The sequence below is a fragment of the Anomalospiza imberbis genome, chromosome 29 (genome assembly GCF_031753505.1).
Source record: "Anomalospiza imberbis isolate Cuckoo-Finch-1a 21T00152 chromosome 29, ASM3175350v1, whole genome shotgun sequence".
NCBI classification, from domain to species: domain Eukaryota; kingdom Metazoa; phylum Chordata; class Aves; order Passeriformes; family Viduidae; genus Anomalospiza; species Anomalospiza imberbis.
The window spans coordinates 1358416-1380145 of record NC_089709.1 but is presented as its reverse complement, the minus strand read 5'-3'; the positions used below and the strand labels follow the sequence as shown (position 1 = coordinate 1380145).

Sequence of the window (21730 nt, the reverse complement as noted above, 5' to 3'; positions counted from 1 at the left end):
GGGCGTGGCCAGCGCGGCGGACGCGGGACAGGTGAGGGGGTCCCGGGGGTCCCGGGGGTCCCGGGGGTCCCGGGGGTCCCGGGGCTGCGGGGCCGGGCGGCTCTGCGGCCTCCCAGGGCTCCTCTGACCGTGCCCGCCGCAGCTCCCGTCATGTCGCCCACCGTGGCCGTCGTGGGCGGCGGCATCAGCGGCCTGGCCGCCTGTTACCACCTGGTGCGCGCCCCCCGCCCGCCCAAGGTGAGCGTGGGACCCCCGGACTGTGCCCCCGCTCCGGCCCGGGACCCCCGACTCCCCTTCCCTCCGGCTGGCCGTCCCTCCGCTCTCCCGGGTCACCCAGCGCCCCTCCGGGACCCCCGGGACCCCGATTCCCCCGGGACCCCCAATTCCCCCAGAACCCCAATTCCCCCGGTTCCCTTTTCCCTCCCGGTCACCCCCAATTCCCCCGGGACCCCAATTCCCCCGGGACCCCCAATTCCCCCGGGACCCCAATTCCCCCAGAACCCCAATTCCCCCGGTTCCCTTTTCCCTCCCGGGACCCCAATTCCCCCAGAACCCCAATTCCCCCGGGACCCCCAATTCCCCCGGTTCCCTGTTCCCTCCCGGGACCCCCAATTCCCCCAGAACCCCAATTCCTCCGGGACCCCAATTCCCCCGAAACCCAAACCCACCCGGGGTTCCCTTTTCCCTCCCGGGACCCCCAATTCCCCCGGGACCCCAATTCCCCCAGAACCCCAATTCCCCCGGTTCCCTGTTCCCTCCCGGGACCCCCAATTCCCCCAGAACCCCAATTCCACCGGGACCCCAATTCCCCCGGGACCCCCAATTCCCCCGGTTCCCTTTTCCCTCCCGGGACCCCCAATTCTCCCAGGACCCCAATTCCCCCGGTTCCCTTTTCCCTCCCGGGACCCCCAATTCTCCCAGGACCCCAATTCCCCCGGTTCCCTTTTCCCTCCCGGTCACCCCCAATTCCTCCGGGACCCCAATTCCCCCGGGGTTTCCTTTTCCCTCCCGGTATCCCAAATTCCGCCGAACCCCAATTCCCCCAGAACCCCAATTCCCCCAGAACCCCAATTCCCCCAGAACCCCAATTCCCGCGGGGTTCTCACCCCTCCTGGGACCCCCAATTCCCCCCGAACCCAAATCCCCCCGGGGTTCCCTTTTCCCTCCCGGTCACCCCAATTTCCCCGGTCACCCCAATTCCCCCAGAATCCCAATTCCCCCCGAACCCAAATCCCCCCGGGGTTCCCAATTCCCTCCCGGAACCCCAATTTCCCCGGTCACCCCAATTCCCCCAGAACCCCAATTCCCCCCGAACCCCAATTCCCGTGGGGTTCCCAATTCCCTCCCGGTACCCCACATTCCCCAGAACCCCAATTCTCCCGCAGTTCCTTTCCATCCCCCTCCAGGACCCCCAATTCCCCCTGACCCCCAATTCCCACTGCGTCCCCACCCCTCCCGGGACCCCCAATTCCCCCAGCACCCCAATCCCCGGTACCCCCATTCCGGCGGGGTCCCGTTGGGGATTTGGGGTCCCGGGGGTGACTCAAGGGTCCCGTTGGGGATTCAGGGTCCTGGTGGTTGATTTGGGGTCCCGGGGATGATTCGGGGTCCCAGGGGTTTATTTGGGGGTCCCGGCGGTGATTTGGGGGTCCCAGTGGTGACTCAGGGACCCCGGTTGTGACTTGTGGGTCCCGGGGATGATTTGGGGGTCCCGGGGGTCATTTGGGGGTCCCGGTTGTGACTTGGGGACCCCGGCGGTGACTTGGGGGTCCCGGTTGTGACTTGGGGGTCCCAGTGGTGATTTGAGGTCCCGGTGGTGACTCGGGGGTCGTGGGGATGATTTGGGGGTACCGGGGGTCATTTGGGGACCCCGGCAGTGACTCGGGGACCCCAGTGGTGACTCGGGGGTCCTGGGGATGATTTGGGGGTCCCGGGGGTCATTTGGGGGGCCCGGTTGTGACTCGGGGACCCCGGCCGTGACTTGGGGGTCCCGGTTGTGACTTGGGGGTCCCGGGGATGATTTGGGGATACCGGGGGTCATTTGGGGACCCCGTCGGTGACTCGGGGACCCCGGCGGTGACTCGGGGGTCCCGGTTGTGACTCGGGGACCCCGGTTGTGACTCGGGGGTCCCGGTTGTGACTCGGGGACCCCGGCGGTGACTCGGGGGTCCCGGGGGTGATTTGGGGGTCCCGGTTGTGACTCGGGGGTCCCAGTGGTGATTTGGGGTCCCGTTGGTGATTTGGGGGTCCCGGTTGTGACTCGGGGACCCCGGCGGTGACTCGGGGGTCCCGGGGGTCCCCAGGTGGTGCTGCTGGAGGCCAGCGGCCGCTTCGGGGGGTGGCTGCAGAGCACGCGGACCCCCGAGGGCGCCGTGTTCGAGCACGGCCCGAGGGGCGTCCGGCCGGCCGGGCCCGCGGGGGCCGAGACCCTGCACATGGTACGGGGGGTCCGGGGGGCTTGGGGGGACAGAGGGGTCCTGGGGGGGGGTTTGGGGGGGTCCCCGAGGCTGATTTGGGGGTGCTAGAGGGATCCCTGGGGTTTGGGGGGGTCTCTGGGGCTGGGTTTGGGGTGACACAGGGGTCCTGGGGGGCTGGGGAGGGTTTGGGGGAGTCCCCGAGGCTGATTTGGGGGTGCTAGAGGGATCCCTGGGGTTTGGGGGGGTCCCTGGGGCTGGGTTTGGGGTGCCAGAGGGGTCCTGGGGGGGTGGGAGTGGGTTTGGGGGGGTCTCTGGGGCTGGGTTTGGGGTGCCAGAGGGGTCCTGGGGGGCTGGGGAGGGTTTGGGGGGGTCCTCGAGGCTAATTTGGGGGTGCTAGAGGGATCCCTGGGGTTTGGGGGGGGTCCCTGGGGCTGGGTTTGGGGTGCCAGAGGGGTCCTGGGGGGGTGGGGAGGGTTTGGGGGGTCCCCGAGGCTGATTTTGGGGTGTCACAGGTATCCCTGGGATGTGAGAGGGTCCTTGGGGGGTGGGTTTGGGGTGACACAGGGGTCCTTGTGTTTGGGGGGGTCCCCAGGCTGGATTTGGGGTTGACAGAGGGGTGCTGGGGGGCTTGGGGTGGGTGGGGGTCTCTGTGTGGGTGTCGGGGATCCCTGGGGCTGGGTCCCTGGGTGAATTTTTGGGGTCCCTGGGTGAATTGTGGAAGTCTCTGTGTGGATCCTGGGGTCTCTGGATGGTTTTTGGGGTCTCTGGGTGAATTCTGGGGTCTCTGGATGGTTTTTGGGGTCCCCGGGTGGTTTTTGGGGTCCCCGTGTGGATCCTGGGGTCTCTGGATGGTTTTTGGGGTTCCATGGATGGTTTTTGGGGTCCCTGGGTGAATTCTGGGGTCTCTGGATGGTTTTTGGGGTCCCCGTGTGGATCCTGGGGTCTCTGGATGGTTTTTGGGGTCTCTGGATGGTTTTTGGGGTCCCCGGGTGAATCCTGGGGTCCCCGTGTGGTTTTCGGGGTCCCCGGGTGGCTCCTGGTGCCACGGCCGTGTCCCCGCAGGTGTCGGAGCTGGGGCTGGCCGGTGACGTCCTGGCTGTCCCCAAGGGCCACCCGGCGTCCCGCAACCGCTTCCTGTACCTGGGGGGGGCCCTGCACCCCCTGCCCTCGGGGCTGCGGTGGGTGTCCCCTGTCACCCGAGCCACCTCCCCTTGTCCCCTGGCCCCGGTGCCACCTCCCCCTGTCCCCTGTCACCCGGGCCACCTCCCCTTGTCCCCTGTCACCCGGGCCACCTCCCCTTGTCCCCTGTCACCCGGGCCACCTCCCCCTGACCCCTGTCACCCGGGCCACCTCCCCTTGTCCCCTGGCCCCGGTGCCACCCCCTGGCCCCAGTGCCACCTCCTGTTTGTCCCCAGTGCCACCTCCTGTCTGTTCCCAATGCCACCCCCTGTCCCCAGTGCCACCTCCTGCCCCAGTGCCACCTCCTGTCTGTCCCCAGTGCCACCCCCTGTCCCCAGTGCCACCCCGTCTGTCCCCAGTGCCATCTCCTGTCTGTCCCCAGTGCCACCCCTTAACTGGGCAGTGTCCCCTGTCCCCAGTGCCACCTCCTGTCTGTCCCCGTTGCCACCTGCTGTCCCCAGGGGGCTGCTCTTGGCTGTCCCCGGTGCCACCCCCGTGTGTCCCCGTGTCCCCGGTGCCACCTCTGCTGTCCCTGCTGTCCCCAATGCCACCCCCCGTGTGTCCCCCTGTCCCCAGTGCCACCCCCGCATGTCCCCAGGGGGCTGCTCCGGGCTGTCCCCAATGCCACCCCCGCGTGTCCCCCTGTCCCCGGTGCCACCCCCGCGTGTCCCCCTATCCCCAGTGCCACCCCCGTGTGTCCCCCTGTCCCCAGTGCCACCCCCGTGTGTCCCCCTGTCCCCAGTGCCACCCCCGTGTGTCCCCCTGTCCCCGGTGCCACCCCCGTGTCCCCCTGTCCCCGGTGCCACCCCCGCTGTCCCCAGTGCCACCCCCGCATGTCCCCCTGTCCCCAGTGCCACCCCCGTGTGTCCCCCTGTCCCCGGTGCCACCCTGCTGTCCCCAGTGCCACCCCCGCGTGTCCCCAGGGGGCTGCTCCAGGCTGTCCCCGGTGCCACCCCGCTGTCCCCAGTGCCACCCCCGTGTGTCCCCCTATCCCGAGTGCCACCCTGCTGTCCCCGGTGCCACCCCCGCGTGTCCCCAGGGGGCTGCTCCGGGCTGTCCCCAGTGCCACCCCCGCTATCCCCAGTGCCACCCCCATGTCCCCCTGTCCCCGGTGCCACCCCGCCGTCCCCAGGGGGCTGCTCCGGGCTGTCCCCACTGTCCCCAGGGGGCTGCTCCGGGCTGTCCCCAGTGCCAGCTCTGTCCCCACTGTCCCCAGGGGGCTGCTCCGGGCTGTCCCCAGTGCCACCCCGCTATCCCCAGTGCCACCCCCGTGTCCCCCTGTCCCCGGTGCCACCCCGCCGTCCCCAGGGGGCTGCTCCGGGCTGTCCCCAATGCCAGCTCTGTCCCCACTGTCCCCAGGGGGCTGCTCCAGGCTGTCCCCAATGCCAGCTCTGTCCCCACTGTCCCCAGGGGGCTGCTCCGGGCTGTCCCCAATGCCAGCTCTGTCCCCACTGTCCCCAGGGGGCTGCTCCGGGCTGTCCCCAGTGCCACCCCGCTATCCCCAGTGCCACCCCCGTGTCCCCCTGTCCCCGGTGCCACCCCGCCGTCCCCAGGGGGCTGCTCCAGGCTGTCCCCAATGCCAGCTCTGTCCCCACTGTCCCCAGGGGGCTGCTGCGGGCCGTGCCGCCCTTCCCGCGGGCGCTGCTCTGGAGCGCGCTGCGGGACCTGCGGACGCCGGCGGGGACGGGCCCGGACGAGAGCGCCCACGCCTTCGCCCGCCGCCGCTTCGGCCCCGAGGTGGGTGCGGGACCCCGAACCCCCAAAACCTCCTGGAGCCACCCCCAGAACCCCCCCACTGCAGTGTCGCAGCCCTGAAAATGCCCAGAACCGCCCAAAACACCATCACACCCCCCAAAAATCCCCATTAACTGCTCCAGAACCCCCCAAAAACACCATCACACCCCAAAAATCCTCATGAACAGCCCCAGAACCCCCAAAAACACCATCACACCCCAAAAATCCCCATTAACTGCTCCAGAACCCCCCCAAAACACCATCACACCCCAAAAATCCCCATGAACACCCCCAGAACAACCAAAACACCATCACACCCCAAAAATCCCCATGAACACCCCGAGACCCCTCAAAACACCATCACACCCCCAAAAATCCCCATGAACACCCCCAGAACCCCCCGAAAACACCATCACACCCCAAAAATCCCCATGAACACCCCCAGAACAACCAAAACACCATCAAACCCCCCAAAATCCTCATTAACTGCTCCAGAACCCCCCAAAAACACCATCACACCCCAAAAATCCTCATGAACAACCCCAGAACCCCCAAAAACACCATCAAACCCCAAAAATCCTCATGAACAGCCCCAGAACCCCCAAAAACACCATCACACCCCCAAAAATCCCCATGAACACCCCCAGAACCCCCAAAAACACCATCACACCCCAAAAATCCCCCTGAACACCCCCAGAACCCCCAAAAACACCATCACACCCCCCAAAAAATCCCCATGAACACCCCGAGACCCCCCCAAAAACACCATCACACCCCCCAAAAATCCTCATTAACTGCTCCAGAACCCCCCAAAACACCATCACCCCCCAAAAATCCCCCTGAACACCCCGAGACCCCCCCAAAATCCCCCAGACCTGCCCTAAAACCCCCATAGCCGAGGCCCAAAGGCCGATGACGCCCCCAGAACGTGGTGACAGCCCCAAAACCCCGAAAATCCCCCAGGGCCCCGGGCAAACCCCGATAAACGGCCCCGAACCCCCGGACCCCGCCCGGCCTTATCGGGGCCACGCCGGGCGGGTGGGGTCCCGCTGTCCCCGTGTCACTGTCCCTGTGTCACTGTCACTGTGTCACTGTGTCACTGTCACTGTGTCACCGTCCCTGTGTCACTGTCACTGTGTCACTGTGTCACTGTCACTGTGTCACTGTCACTGTGTCACTGTCCCCGTGTCATTGTCACTGTGTCACTGTCACTGTGTCACTGTGTCACTGTGTCACTGTGTCCCTGTCACCGTCCCTGTGTCACTGTCACTGTGTCACTGTGTCACTGTCACTGTGTCACTGTCACTGTGTCACTGTCACTGTGTCACTGTCCCCGTGTCATTGTCACTGTGTCACTGTCACTGTGTCACTGTGTCACTGTGTCCCTGTCACTGTCCCCGTGTCATTGTCACTGTGTCACTGTCACTGTGTCATTGTCACTGTGTCACCGTCCCTGTGTCACTGTCACTGTGTCACTGTGTCACTGTGTCACTGTCACTGTGTCACTGTGTCACTGTGTCACTGTCACTGTGTCACTGTCACTGTGTCCCTGTGTCCCTGTGTCACTGTCACTGTGTCATTGTCACTGTGTCCCTGTGTCCCTGTGTCACTGTCCCTGTGTCATTGTCACTGTGTCATTGTCACTGTGTCATTGTCACTGTGTCACTGTGTCATTGTGTCACTGTATCATTGTCACTGTGTCACTGTCACTGTGTCACTGTGTCACTGTCACTGTGTCACTGTGTCACTGTCACTGTGTCACCGTCCCTGTGTCACCGTCCCTGTGTCACTGTCACTGTGTCCCTGTCCCTGTGTCACTGTCACTGTGTCACTGTGTCCCTGTCACTGTGTCATTGTCACTGTGTCACTGTGTCCCTGTCACTGTGTCATTGTCACTGTGTCACTGTCCCTGTGTCCCTGTCACTGTCCCTGTGTCATTGTCACTGTGTCACTGTCCCTGTGTCACTGTCACTGTGTCACTGTCACTGTGTCACTGTGTCATTGTCACTGTGTCACTGTCCCTGTGTCACTGTCACTGTGTCACTGTCACTGTGTCACTGTGTCACTGTCACTGTCACTGTGTCATTGTCACTGTGTCACTGTCCCTGTGTCACTGTCACTGTGTCACTGTCACTGTGTCACTGTCACTGTCACTGTGTCACTGTCACTGTGTCACTGTCCCTGTGTCATTGTCCCTGTGTCCCTGTCCCTGTGTCATTGTCACTGTGTCACTGTGCCATTGTCACTGTGCCATTGTCACTGTGTCACTGTCCCTGTGTCACTGTCACTGTGTCACTGTCACTGTGTCACTGTCCCTGTGTCATTGTCCCTGTGTCCCTGTCCCTGTGTCATTGTCACTGTGTCACCATCCCTGTGTCACTGTGTCACCGTCCCTGTCCCTGGGTCACTGTCCCTGTCCCTGTGTCACCGTCCCCGTGTCATTGTCCCCGTGTCCCATTCCCAGTGTCATTGTCCCTGTGTCCCAGTCCCCGTGTCCCTGTCCCCGTGTCCCCGTGTCCCTGTGTCACTGTCCGTGTCCCCGTCCCGCAGGTGGCCGAGCTGGCCGTGGACAGCCTGTGCCGGGGGGTGTTTGCCGGGGACAGCCGGGCCCTGAGCGTGCGCAGCTGCTTCCCCGCGCTGTTCCAGGCCGAGAGACGGCGCGGCTCCGTCCTGCTGGGGCTGGCACTGCCACACGGTGGGGACACGGGGGACACGGGGGACACCGCTGGGGCTGGCACTGCTGGGGCTGGCACTGCTGGGCCTGGCACTGCCACACGGTGGGGACACGGGGGACACCGCTGGGGCTGGCACTGCCACACGGTGGGGACACGGGGGACACCGCTGGGGCTGGCACTGCCACACGGTGGGGACACGGGGGGCACTGGGGACACTGCTGGGGCTGGCACTGCCACACGGTGGGGACACGGGGGACACCGCTGGGGCTGGCACTGCTGGGGCTGGCACTGCCACACGGTGGGGACACGGGGGGCACTGGGGACACTGCTGGGGCTGGCAGTGCCACATGGTGGGGACACGGGGGACACCGCTGGGGCTGGCACTGCTGGGGCTGGCACTGCTGGGGCTGGCAGTGCCACACGGCGGGGACACTGCAGGGACACTGGGGACACTGCTGGGGCTGGCACTGCCACACGGTGGGGACACGGGGGACACCGCTGGGGCTGGCTCTGCCACACAGTGGGGACATGGGGGGCACCGCTGGGGCTGGCAGTGCCACATGCTGGGGACACTGTGGGGACACTTCCAGGGCTGGTGCTGGGCTACAGTGGGGACACGGGGGACACCGCTGGGGCTGGCACTGCTGGGGCTGGCACTGCCACACGGTGGGGACACGGGGGACATGGGGGACACCGCTGGGGCTGGCACTGCCACACGGTGGGGACACGGGGGACACCGCTGGGGCTGGCACTGCCACACGGTGGGGACACGGGGGACACGGGGGACACCGCTGGGGCTGGCACCGCTGGGGCTGGCACTGCTGGGGCTGGCACTGCCACACGGTGGGGACACGGGGGACACCGCTGGGGCTGGCACTGCCACACGGTGGGGACACGGGGGACACGGGGGACACTGCTGGGGCTGGCACTGCCACACGGTGGGGACACGGGGGACACCGCTGGGGCTGGCACCGCTGGGGCTGGCACTGCCACACGGTGGGGACATGGGGGACACTGGGGACACTGCTGGGGCTGGCAGTGCCACACGGTGGGGACACGGGGGACACGGGGGACACCGCTGGGGCTGGCACCGCTGGGGCTGGCACTGCCACACGGTGGGGACACGGGGGACACCGCTGGGGCTGGCACTGCTGGGGCTGGCACTGCCACACGGTGGGGACACGGGGGACACCGCTGGGGCTGGCACTGCCACACGGTGGGGACACGGGGGACACCGCTGGGGCTGGCAGTGCCACATGCTGGGGACACTGTGGGGACACTTCCAGGGCTGGTGCTGGGCCACGGTGGGGACACTGTGGGGACACTGCTGGGCTAGCACTGGCATCCGCTGGCCACAGGGACAGGGCGACACCACGGGGGCCTCCGGGTGCCACCCCTTGGGGCTGGCACAGGGGACACCGTGGGGGACACCCGGGGCTGGTGACACCGCGGGGACCTCTCATGTGGCTGTCACCGGGATCCAGCGAGGGGTGGCATGGGGGTCCCCCCGGCGCGTCGTCACCGCCGGTGTCGCCGCAGGTGGCGGCGGAGCGGGGCCGGCGGCGGGGCTGGCGCGACGGGCGCGGGCCGAGCGCTGGAGCCAGTGGTCCCTGCGCGGGGGGATGGAGTCGCTGGCGCGCGCCTTGGTGGCCTTCGTGTCCCCCCGCGGGGCCGAGCTGCGCTGCCACGCGCCCCTGACACACCTGTGCCGCCGCCGCGGCCGCTGGCAGGTGGGGACACTGCCGGTGCCACCCGGTCCCCTCCCTGTGTCCCCTTCCCGCTCTCCGTCCCCATCCCGCGGTGCTCTCTGTCCCCTCCCCAGTGTCCCCAGTCACCCCGGCCTGTCCCCAGTGTCCCCAGTCCCCTCCCTGGTGCTGTCCCCAGTGTCCCCAGTCCCCTCCCCGGTGCCCCCAGTGCTGTCCCCAGTGTCCCCAGTCACCCCGGCCTGTCCCCAGTGTCCCCAGTCCCCTCCCCGGTGCCCCCAGTGCTGTCCCCAGTGTCCCCAGTCACCCCGGCCTGTCCCCAGTGTCCCCAGTCACCCCGGCCCATCCCCAGTGTCCACAGTCCCCTCCCCGGTGCTGTCCCCAGTGTCCCCAGTCCTGTCCCCAGTGTCCCCTCCCCAGTGTCCCCAGTCCTGTCCCCAGTGTCCCCCCCTCAGTGTCCCCAGTCCCCTCCCCAGTGTCCCCAGTCCTGTCCCCAGTGTCCCTAGCCGTGTCCCCAGTGTCCTCCCTCAGTGTCCCCAGTCCCCTCCCCAGTGTCCCCAGTCCTGTCCCCAGCCGTGTCCCCAGTGTCCCCCCCGTGTCCCCAGTGTCCCCCCTCAGTGTCCCCAGCCGTGTCCCCCCTCAGTGTCCCCCCTCAGTGTCCCTAGCCGTGTCCCCAGTGTCCCCCCTCAGTGTCCCCAGCCGTGTCCCCCCCTTGTCCCCAGTCCCCTCCCCAGTGTCCCCAGCGTCCCCAGCCGTGTCCCTAGCCGTGTCCCCAGCCGTGTCCCCAGTGTCCCCGGCCGTGTCCCCAGTGTCCCCCCCGTGTCCCCAGTCCTGTCCCCAGCCGTGTCCCCAGTGTCCCCGGCCGTGTCCCCAGTGTCCCCCCCGTGTCCCCAGTCCTGTCCCCAGCCGTGTCCCCAGTGTCCCCCCCGTGTCCCCAGTCCTGTCCCCAGCCGTGTCCCCAGTGTCCCCCCCGTGTCCCCAGTGTCCCCCCCGTGTCCCCAGTCCTGTCCCCAGCCGTGTCCCCAGTGTCCCCCCCGTGTCCCCAGTGTCCCCCCGTGTCCCCAGTCCTGTCCCCAGCCGTGTCCCCAGTGTCCCCCCGTGTCCCCAGTCCTGTCCCCAGCCGTGTCCCCCCAGTGTCCCCGGCCGTGTCCCCAGTGTCCCCCCGTGTCCCCAGCTCACGCTGCCCGATGCCACCATCACGGCCGATCACGTTGTCAGCGCCCTCCCTGCCGCAGGTACGGCCGCGCCTGGGCCGGGGGGCGGGGGGGTCCCGCCGTGTCCCCGCCGTGTCCCCGCCGTGTCCCTGCCGTGTCGCTGATGTCCCCGCTGTCCCCAGCGCTGGCCCGGGCGCTGCCGGCCGAGGCAGAGCCGCTGGCGCGGGAGCTCCGGGCGATCCCGGCCGCCTCCGTGGCCGTGGTTAACCTGCAGTACGAGGGGGCCGCGCTGCCCGTCACGGTGAGAGGGTCCCCGCGCTGTCCCCGAGCCCCGCGGTGACCCCGAGCCCCGCGGTGACCCCAGCTCGCCTCCCGCCGCAGGGTTTTGGCCACCTGGTGCCATCCTCGGAGGACCCGGCGCTCCTGGGCATCGTCTACGACTCGGTGGCGTTCCCGGAGCACGACGGGACCCCCGCGACCCCCGGGAAGCCCTCGCTGCGGCTCACGGTGGGGACACGGGGGTGGCACTGGGGACACCGCGGGGAGACACTGGGGGGAGTGACAGCAGTGATTTGGGGGGGACACGGGGGTGGCACTGGGGACACTGCGGGGGGACACTGGGGACACCAGGGAGAGTGACAGCAGTGATTTGGGGGGGGGCACGGGGGACACTGGGGACATCGTGGGGGGACACTGGGGACACCAGGGAGAGTGACAGGAGTGATTTGGGGGGGTTCACGGGGGTGGCACTGGGGACACCGTGGGGGGACACTGGGGGGAGTGACAGGAGTGATTTGGGGGGGACACGGGGGTGGCACTGGGGACATCATGGGGGGACAGTGGGGACACCAGGGAGAGTGACAGCAGTGATTTGGGGGGGTTCACAATGGGGACACCATGGGGGGACATTGGGGACACCAGGGAGAGTGACAGCAGTGATTTGGGGGGGTTCACAGTGGGGACACGGTGAGGGGGACACAGGGGACATCGTGGGGGGACACTGGGGGAAGTGATGAGTGATTTGGGGGGCTCATGGTGGGGACATGGAGGGGGGACACTGGGTGGGACACTGGGGACACAGTGGGGGGGACACTGGGGGGTGACACTGGGACACTGAGAACGGGATGACACGGGTGATTTTGGGGGGCTGGCTGGCACTCAGTGACCCTGGGGACACTGTGGGTGTCACACGGGTGATTTTGGGGGGCTGGCTGGCACTGAGTGACCCTGGGGACACTATGGGTGTCACAGGGGTGACTCTGGGGGGCTGGCACCGAGTGACCCTGGGGACACTGTGGGTGTCACAGGGGTGACTTTGGGGGGCTGGCACTGAGTGACCCTGGGGACACTGTGGGTGTCACAGGGGTGACTCTGGGGGGCTGGCACTGAGTGACCCTGGGGACACTGTGGGTGTCACAGGGGTGACTCTGGGGGGCTGGCACTGAGTGACCCTGGGGACACTGTGGGTGTCACAGGGGTGACTCTGGGGGGCTGTCACAGGGGTGACCCTGGGGACACTGTGGGTGTCACAGGGGTGACTCTGGGGGGCTGGCACTGAGTGACCCTGGGGACACTGTGGGTGTCACAGGGGTGACTCTGGGGGGCTGGCACCGAGTGACCCTGGGGACACTGTGGGTGTCACAGGGGTGACTCTGGGGGGCTGGCTGGCACTGAGTGACCCTGGGGACACTGTGGGTGTCACAGGGGTGACTTTGGGGGGCTGGCGGTGTCCCCCAGGTGATGCTGGGCGGGGCCTGGTTCCGGCAGAGCTTCGGGGACCCGGCCGTGGTGGCCCCGGAGCTGCTGCTGCGCCGGGCACGGGCGGCCGTGAGCGACCACCTGGGGCTGGCCGGGACCCCCACCCGTGCCATCGTCAGGGTGCAGCAGGTGGGGGACACTTGGGGGGGGGGGGTGACACTCTGGGAGGGGGGCTCTGGGTGGGTGACATTCGAGGGGGTGACAGTTTGGGGGGGCTCCGGGTGGGTGACATTTGGGGGGGGTGACAGTTTGGGGGGGGCTCTGGGTGGGTGACACTTTGTAGGGGCTCTGGGTGGGTGACACTTTGTAGGGGCTCTGGGTGGGTGACATTTGGGAGGGGTGACAGTTTGGGGGGGGGCTCCGGGTGGGTGACATTCGAGGGGGTGACCGTTTAGGGGGGGGCTCTGGGTGGGTGACATTTGGGGGGGTGACAGTTTGGGGGGGGCTCTGGGTGGGTGACATTCGAGGGGGTGACAGTTTGGGGGGGGCTCTGGGTGGGTGACATTTGGGGGGGTGACAGTTTGGGGGGGCTCCGGGTGGGTGACACTTTGTAGGGGCTCTGGGTGGGTGACATTTGGGGGGGTGACAGTTTGGTGGGGCTCTGGGTGGGTGACATTTGGGAGGGGTGACACTTTACAGGGGGGTGACAGTTTGGGGGGGGCTCTGGGTGGGTGACACTTTGTAGGGGCTCTGGGTGGGTGACATTTGGGGGGGTGACAGTTTGGGGGGGCTCTGGGTGGGTGACATTTGGGAGGGGTGACAGTTTGGGAGGGGCTCTGGGTGGGTGACATTTGGGAGGGGTGACAGTTTGGGAGGGGCTCTGGGTGGGTGACATTTGGAGGGGTGACAGTTTGGTGGGGCTCTGGGTGGGTGACACTTTGTAGGGGCTCTGGGTGGGTGACATTTGTGGGGAGTGACAGTTTGGGGGGGTTCTGGCTGGGTGACATTTCATGGGGGGGCTCTGGGTGGGTGACTTTGGGGGGGTTCTGGGTGCGTGACATTTTTGGGGGGGGTCTCAGGGTCTCACCTGTGTCCCCACCACCCCTTTTCCCCAGGACTGCATCCCCCAGTACACGCTGGGACACTGGGAGCGCCTAGGTGAGCGGGGCAGGGCTGGGGGTGTCCCCTGTCCCCGGGGGGGGTCCTGCTGTCCCCAGGGTGTCCCCAGCTGCTGTGGCTGTCCCCCCAGAGCGGATCCAGCGCTTCCTGAAGGAGCAGGAGCTGCCCCTGAGCCTGATCGGCGCCTCCTACTCCGGGGTCTCCGTCAACGACTGCATCGCCAGCGCCAAGGCGGCCGTGGGGCGCATTTTGGGGTCCCCCCCCTGAGCCCCGGGGTTCCCCCCGACCCCCCACCCTGCCCCGGGGTCCGCCTCGGCCGCCAGCTTAGGACAAAGTGATTTTTTTTTTAATTGAAAAAAACCCTTTAGAAAGGTCCAGGGAGCGGCTCATAAATAGAATAAATACCCGCGCGCCCGAGCTGGGGACCCCAAAAACCCCGCGGCGGGGCGGAGGGGCAGGGCCGGGCTCACCCCACATCCTCCCCCGGGGGTGTCCCCTGTCCCCCCGCGGCCAGCAGCCCCCGGGGCTCGCTGCCACCCCCAGCCCAGAGCCCACCCCGGCCTCCGGGGGCGGCGATTCCGGGGAGCGGCGATTCCGGGGAGCGGCGATTCCGGGGGGCGGCGATTCGGGGCTCAGGGCGGGGGTGCCACGCTCTGGTTGCCCCCCAGCGCCGTCCCCTCGGGTGCCACCCGCGCCGTCCCCGCGCCGGCGCTGCCGTTGCGGGGAGCCGAGGGTGCCAGCGGCGGCAGGTCGCCGCGGGGCGGCTTGCGCAGCATCTCCTCGCGGAAGCGGCTGGCGCCGCCGGCGGCGGCGTGGGGGGCGCGGGGGCGGCCGCGGGGGTCGCAGCCGATGTCGGCCGTGAGGTTGGTGTAGAGCGGCCGCAGCTCCCGCGCCAGCAGCGCGTAGCTCAGCGAGTTCATCCCGTCCTGCGTCCACGTGCGCTGCGTCCGCACCAGCAGGTCGAACCTGGGGACGGCCGCCGCGTCACCGCTGTCGCCCGCCCCTCGCCGCTGTCCCCTCGGAGCCCACCCCGGAGCCCCCCGGCCGCGGACCTGTGCGGGTTCTCCTCGTTGCCTTTGTCGCTCTTGTGTTTCACCATCTTGTAGTGGCCGATGGAGACGGGCGGGCGGGAGATCTTCATCCCGGCCAGGCGCACCCTGCGGGGACAGCGGCACCGGCGTGGGGACAGCCCCCGTGTCCCCCGGCCGGGGGGGGGTCACGGTGTCACCCCGAGGGGACAGGGACACCCCCGGGGTGGCAGGGACGGCCTCATCACCACGTCACCCCGGGGGGACGGGGCGTGGGGACATCCCTGTGTCCTGTCCCCACCAGGGCAACGTCACACCCCTCCATGTCCTCCCCAAAGGGATGTCACACCCGAGGTGACAGAACACCCCCTCCATGTCCCCCCCCAGGGCAATGTCACACCCTCTGTGTCCCCCTCAAGGTGACAGAACACCCCCAATGTTCCCCCCAGGGCAATGTCACACCCCTTGTGTCCCCCCCAAAGTGATGCCACACCCTTCATGTCCCCCCCATGGCAATGTCACACCCCTTGTGTCCCCCTCAAGGTGACAGAACACCCCCTGTGTCCCCCCCAGGGCAATGTCACACCCACTGTGTCCCTCTCAAGGTGACAGAACACCCCCTGTGTCCCCCCAGGGCAATGTCACACCCTTGTGTCCCCCCCAAGGTGACAGAACACCCCCTGTGTCCCCCCCAGGGCAATGTCACACCCCTTGTGTCCCCCCAGGGCAATGTCACACCCCTTGTGTCCCCCTCAAGGTGACAGAACACCCCCTGTGTCCCCCCCAGGGCAATGTCACACCCCTTGTGTCCCCCCAGGGCAATGTCACACCCCTTGTGTCCCCCTCAAGGTGACAGAACACCCCCTGTGTCCCCCCAGGGCAATGTCACACCCCTTGTGTCCCCCTCAAGGTGACAGAACACCCCCAATGTCCCCCCCAGGACAATGTCACACCCCCAATGTCCCCTCCCCATGGCAATGTCACACCCCCTGTGTCCCCCCCAGGGCAATGTCACCCCCCGTGTCCCCCCCAGTTCGGTGGGCACACCCCCCACCCGGTGATGCCACCCCCCCCCAGTGCCACACCCCCGTGCCGTGGCAGTGTCCCCATGTCCCCCGGCTGTCCCCCGGCTGTCCCCAGCCCTACCTGGTGGCGATGTCATCGTCCTCGCCCCCCCAGCCCCAGTACTCGTTGGGGAACCCGTTGATCTTCATGTACTGGTCAGGGGTCAGCGCCGAGACCCCCCCGAAATACTGCGGGTAGGGCAGGCTGGGGACACGGGGACAGTGAGCCAGCTGTCCCCAGTGTCCCCAAGGTGTCCCCAAGGGCGTGGCTCACCTGTAACCGAATTTGTTCATGGCCACCGAGGCGTGTTTGGGGTTCCAGGGGTCGCAGGTGTAGAGGTTGTGGTCGTTCTCGGGGATCAGGTCCACGTCGTGCAGGAACAGGCAGTCCCAGTCCTCGTCCTTGAGGGCCTCCTTCACGCCCACGTTCAGCAGCTTGGCCCGGTTAAACGTGCAGTTCCCGGCCTGGGGACACCCCAAAATGTCCTGGGGTCACCCCAAAATGTCCTGGGGTCACCCCAAAATGTCCTGGGGACACCCCAAACCATCCTCTATAAACCATCCCCATTGAACTCCCACGTTCAGCAGCTTGGCCCGGTTAAATGTGCAGTTCCCGGCCTGGGGTCACCCCAAAATGTCCTGGGGTCACCCCAAACCATCCCCTATAAACCATCCCCATTGAACTCCCACGTTCAGCAGCTTGGCCCGGTTAAACGTGCAGTTCCCGGTCTGGGGACACCCCAAAATGTCCTGGGGACACCCCAAAAGGTCCTGGGGTCACCCCAAAATATCCTGGGGTCACCCCAAAATATCCTGGGGACACCCCAAAATGTCCTGGGGACACCCCAAACCATCCCCTATAAACCATCCCCATTGAACCCCCACGTTCAGCAGCTTGGCCCGGTTAAACGTGCAGTTCCCGGTCTGGGGACACCCCAAAATGTCCTGGGGTCACCCCAAAATGTCCTGGGGTCACCCCAAAAGGTCCTGGGGACACCCCAAAGCACCCTGGGGACCCCCCAGACCAACTCAAACCACCCTGAGGATCCTTCAAACTACCCTGGGGACACCCTAAAGCACCCTGGGGACCCCTGAAACCACCCTGAGGATCCCCCAAACTACCATGGGGACCCCAGAAACCACCTTGGGGACCCCCCAAACCAACTGAAACCACCCTGGGGAACCCCAAAACCACCCTGAGCACCCCCCAAAGCCCCCTGGGGACCCCCCAAACTACCATAGGGACCCCTGAAACCACCCTGGGGACGCCCCAAAGCCCCTTGGTGACCCCTGAAACCACCCTGGAGACCCCCCAAACTACCATGGGGACCCCTGAAAACACCTTGGGGACCCCTGAAACCACCCTGGGGACCCCTAAAACCACCCTGGGGACCCCCCAAACCAACTGAAACCACCCTGGGGACCCCTGAAACCACCCTGGGGAACCCCAAAACCACCCTGAGCACCCCCCAAAGCCCCCTGGGGACCCCTGAAACCACCTTGGGAACCCCCCAAACCACCCTGGGGACCCCCAAAAGCACACTGGGGAACCCAAAACCACCCTGGGGACCCCTCAAACCACTCTGGGGAACCCCAAAACCACCATGGGGACCCCTGAAACCACTCTGGGAACCCCTAAAACCACCCTGGGGACCCCTGAAACCACACTGAGCACCCCCCAAAGCACCCTGGGGACCCCTAAAACCACCCTGGGGACCCCCAAAAGCACACTGGGGAACCCCAAAACCACCCTGGGGACCCCTCAAACCACCCTGGGGAACCCCAAAACCACCCTGAGCACCTCCCAAAGCACCCTGGGGACCCCTGAAACCACCTTGGGAACCCCTAAAACCACCCTGGGGACCCCTGAAACCACCTTGGGAACCCCTAAAACCACCCTGAGCACCCCCCAAACCACCCTGGGGACCCCCAAAAGCACACTGGGGAACCCAAAACCACCCTGGGGACCCCTCAAACCACTCTGGGGAACCCCAAAAACTACCCTGAGCACCCCCCAAAGCCCCCTGGGGACTCCTGAAACCACTTTGGGAACCCCTAAAACCACCCTGAGGACCCCTCAAACTACCCTGAGCACCCCCCAAAGCACCCTGGGGACTCCTAAAACCACCCTGGGGACCCCCAAAAGCACACTGGGGAACCCCAAAACCACCCTGGGGACCCCTCAAACCACCCTGGGGACCCCCCAAAGCCCCCTGGGGACCCCCCAAAGCCCCGCCGTGGCCACCTGGTGCACCACGTAGATGCCGTAGTGCAGCTGCTGGCGCTGCAGGAAGGGGTGCAGGTAGTAGAGCAGGTGGCCCAGGTGGCCCTCGCGGTTGCGGTGGGGGACGATGACAGCGGTGCGGGAGCGGGACTCGCACAGGGGGGGTCGGTACCCGCCCCCCCCGGCTGCACCCCCGGGTTCTTGGCCCGGATCTGCTCCAGCGTCGGCACCCGGGCGAAGGACACGGCCAGCGGGCCCACTGCGGGGAGGGGCGTCAGCGGGGCTGGGGGCCGGCCCGAACGGGGCTGGGTTTGTGTCCCCAAATCCCAAATTGGGCTGGGTTTGTGTCCCCAAATCCTAAATTGGGCTGGGTTTGTGTCCCCAGATCCCAAACTGGGCTGGGTTTGTGTCCCCAGATCCCAAACTGGGCTGGGTTTGTGTCCCCCTAATCCCAAAATCGGTGTTTGTGTTCCCAGATCCCCGAACTGGGCTGGGTTTGTGTCCCCTAAATCCCAAACTGGGCTGGGTTTGTGTCCCCTAAATCCCAAACTGGTGTTTGTGTTCCCAAATCCCAAACGGGGCTGGGTTTGTGTCCCCAGATCCCAAACTGGGCTGGGTTTGTGTCCCCAAATCCCAAAATTGGTGTTTGTGTTCCTAAACCCTGAACTGGGCTGGGTTTGTGTCCCCCAAATCCCAAACTGGGCTGGGCTTGTGTCCCCTAAATCCCAAATTGGGCTGGGTTTGTGTCCCCAAATCCCAAAATCGGTGTTTGTGTTCCCAAATCCCAAATTGGGCTGGGTTTGTGTTCCCAAATCCCAAATTGGGCTGGGTTTGTGTCCCCAAATCCCAAAATCGGTGTTTGTGTTCCTAAACCCCGAACCAGGCAGGGTTCGTGTCCCCTAAATCCCAAAATCGGTGTTTGTGTCCCCGAACCGGGCAGGGTTTGTTCCCCCCAGTCCCAAAATCGGTGTTTGTGTCCCCGAACCGGGCAGGGTTTGTGTTCCTAAACCCCAAAATCCGTGTTTGTGTCCCCAAACCCCGAACCGGGCAGGGTTTGTGTCCCCAAATCCCAAAATCCGTGTTGGTGTCCCCAAACCCCGAACCGGGCAGGGTTTGTTCCCCCCGGTCCCAACCCGGGGCTCCCGGGCTTTGCCCCGGTCCCAAACCGGGCCAGCCCCCCTCCGATTTCCCTTCCGGGCCCGGTTCTTCCCCCGGGGGCTCCGGTTCTGTCCCGGCGGGGGAGGGGCGGCTCCTTCCCGGGCCGGGGAGGGGAAGGGAACCGGTTCGACCGGTTCGTCCTCCCGGGAGAGGCTCGGGTCCTTCCCGGGAGCGGCGGGAACCGGTTCTTTACCGGGGGGAGCGGCCGGATCCGGTTCTTTACCGGGGGCAGGGGCGGGAACCGGTTCTTTACCGGGGGGAGGGGCGGGAACCGGTTCTTTACCGGGGGGAGCGGCGGGAACCGGTTCTTTACCGGGGGGAGCGGCGGGAACCGGTTCTTTACCGGGGGGAGGGGCGGGATCCGGTTCCAGCTGCTCCCCCCGGTAAAGAACCGGTTCCTCCTCCCACGGGGAGGGGTCACTCCTCGGTCCTTCCCACCCGGGGGTCCCCGGTTCTTTCCCCCTCCGGTTCCTCCTCGCTCCCGGTTTCCCACTCGACGTTCTCCGTTCTCTCCCCGGTGCTCCCGTTCCCGTCCCGGTTTCCCCCTCGGGGGTCTCCGGTGCTCCCGGAGTCCAGACCCCGTTCCCGTCCCGCTTCCTCCACGCGGGAGTCTCCGTTCTCTCCCCGGTGCTCCCGTTCCCCTCCCGGTAGTCTCCGTTCTCTCCCCGGTGCTCCCGATCCCCTCCCCGGTAGTCTCCGTTCTCTCCCCGGTAGTCTCCGTTCTCTCCCCGGTAGTCTCCGTTCTCTCCCCGGTGCTCCCGTTCCCCTCCCCGGTAGTCTCCGTTCTCTCCCCGGTGCTCCCGTTCCCTCCCCGGTAGTCTCCGTTCTCTCCCCGGTAGTCTCCGTTCTCTCCCCGGTGCTCCCGTTCCCCTCCCGGTAGTCTCCGTTCTCTCCCCGGCGCTCCCGTTCCCCTCCCGTTCGTCTCCGTTCTCTCCCCGGTGCTCCCGTTCCCTCCCCGGCGCTCCCGTTCCCCTCCCCGGTAGTCTCCGTTCTCTCCGCGGCGCTCCCGTTCCCCTCCCCGGTAGTCTCCGTTCCCCTCCCCGGCGCTCCCGTTCCCCTCCCGGTAGTCTCCGTTCTCTCCCCGGTGCTCCCGTTCCCCTCCCGTTGTCCCCCCCGCTCTCACCGAGGAACGGCGACCTCTCAGGGCAGAACGGCAGCGGCCTGGCGGGGTCCGGCGGCGCGGCGGGGCCGCTCCCGGTGCCGCTCCCGGTAGCCACGCGGCTGAGGTTGGCGTACACGTCGTGGGTCCGGGAATAATCCACGGCGGGACCGGCGGCGCGACCGAACAGCGCCGTGAGGTTCCGGAAGCCGCCGAGCGAGAAATACGCCACGAAGGCGAACTGGCACCCGACCAGCAGCGCCAGCGAGCACGGCCGCTCCAGCAGCCGCCGCAGCATCGCGGGGCCGCCCGGTGCTACCGGAGAGCCGCCCGGTGCTACCGGAGAGCCGCCCGGTGCTACCGGAGAGCCGCCCGGTGTTACCGGCGAGCCGCCCAAGCGGCCCGGGGCAGCATGGCGAGGGCACCGGGGCTGCGGGCAGAGCGGACAGGGCTTGGAGAGGTGGCGGGGCAGGGATCGGTGCCGCTCCGTTACCGGGAAAGGAGCGGGTGTCGCTGGGCTAGGCGGCGGTACCGGGAAGTGGCCGGAGCTGGCGCAGCCCCCGGAGAGGTTGGGACCCCGCTCAGCCGCTCTCCGGTACCGGGAACGGTTGGGATCAGTCCACACCCGGCTCCGGTTCCCGCTCAGTCCCCGCCCGTCCGCGTCCCCGGTGCCGGTCCCGCCTCAGCCCGGTACGGCCTCCCCCACCGAGACCCGCCGGTCCCGCTACGGCCTGACCCCGGTACCGCTCCGCCGCTCCCCTCCCCGGGTCCTCCCGGTACAGGCCTGAGGCCGGTCCTGCCCCGCCTGGCCCCGGTTCCAGCCCCCCGGTCCCGGTCCCGTTCCCCCCGGCTCCGGTACCCGCCCGGGCCCGCCCCGGTACGACCGGGCCCGGTTCAGCGCTCCCACCCTCCGGGCAGTCCCCGCGGCTCAACCCCCTGGCCCCGGTCCCGGTACCTGCCCGGGCCCGGCTCAGCCCCGCCCGGCCGCCGCCATCTTGGAGCGGAGGGCGCGGCGTGATGACGTCAGAGGGCGGGGGCGCGGCGGGGTCGCGCTCCGGCCGCACCGGGCGGGCACAGCGGGGCGGGGGGAGACCGGGGAGAACCGGGCGGGTCCCCGAGGGGGCGGCGGTGGCGCTCGGTGACCCCGGGGCGGGGCGCGGGGCCCGCAAACACCGGGTAGAGCCCGCGGGGGCGTGGTCTGTGTCAGCCCCGCCCTGAGGGGCGTGGTCATAGCGGGCGCCGTCGCCGTGGCAACCGCTCCTGGCCCCGCCCCTCCCTAGACTGTCCCCACCTCTTGTGTGACGTCACGAAGGCGACGCGCTGCGATTGGGCGCAGGACTGGCGGGGCGTGTCCGCGCCACGTGTGTCACCTTGCCCAGCCGTGCCGTTCCTGCGCCTGCGCGCCGCCGTCATGGCGGCGCTCACAGCTGCCCTTGCCGTTGCCAGCCACGGCGTTCCCGCGCCGAGCCCAAGATGGC

The 21730-nt window shown here is 67.3% G+C and overlaps 2 protein-coding genes across 2 annotated transcripts; one reads left to right on the top strand and one right to left on the bottom strand.

The window, feature by feature from the left end:
- The first annotated feature begins 96 nt into the window (after nucleotides 1-96).
- Nucleotides 97-14056, top strand: PPOX (protoporphyrinogen oxidase). Its single transcript, XM_068175024.1, has 12 exons — nucleotides 97-237; nucleotides 2304-2438; nucleotides 3480-3595; nucleotides 5201-5333; nucleotides 7881-8025; nucleotides 9545-9735; nucleotides 10883-10943; nucleotides 11045-11163; nucleotides 11244-11369; nucleotides 12600-12749; nucleotides 13676-13718; nucleotides 13810-14056. Exons 1-12 carry the CDS (start codon nucleotides 151-153, stop codon nucleotides 13944-13946), a joined length of 1443 nt encoding a protein of 480 aa, XP_068031125.1. The 5' UTR covers nucleotides 97-150; the 3' UTR covers nucleotides 13947-14056.
- Nucleotides 14057-14296: 240 nt separating this feature from the next.
- Nucleotides 14297-21341, bottom strand: B4GALT3 (beta-1,4-galactosyltransferase 3). The gene is given in 8 exon segments (XM_068174967.1): nucleotides 14297-14645; nucleotides 14732-14836; nucleotides 15854-15976; nucleotides 16046-16236; nucleotides 18017-18166; nucleotides 18169-18254; nucleotides 20277-20682; nucleotides 21208-21341. Coding segments are annotated over 7 exon segments (1263 nt in total). The 5' UTR covers nucleotides 20551-20682; nucleotides 21208-21341; the 3' UTR covers nucleotides 14297-14311.
- Between the last annotated feature and the right edge of the window lie 389 nt (nucleotides 21342-21730).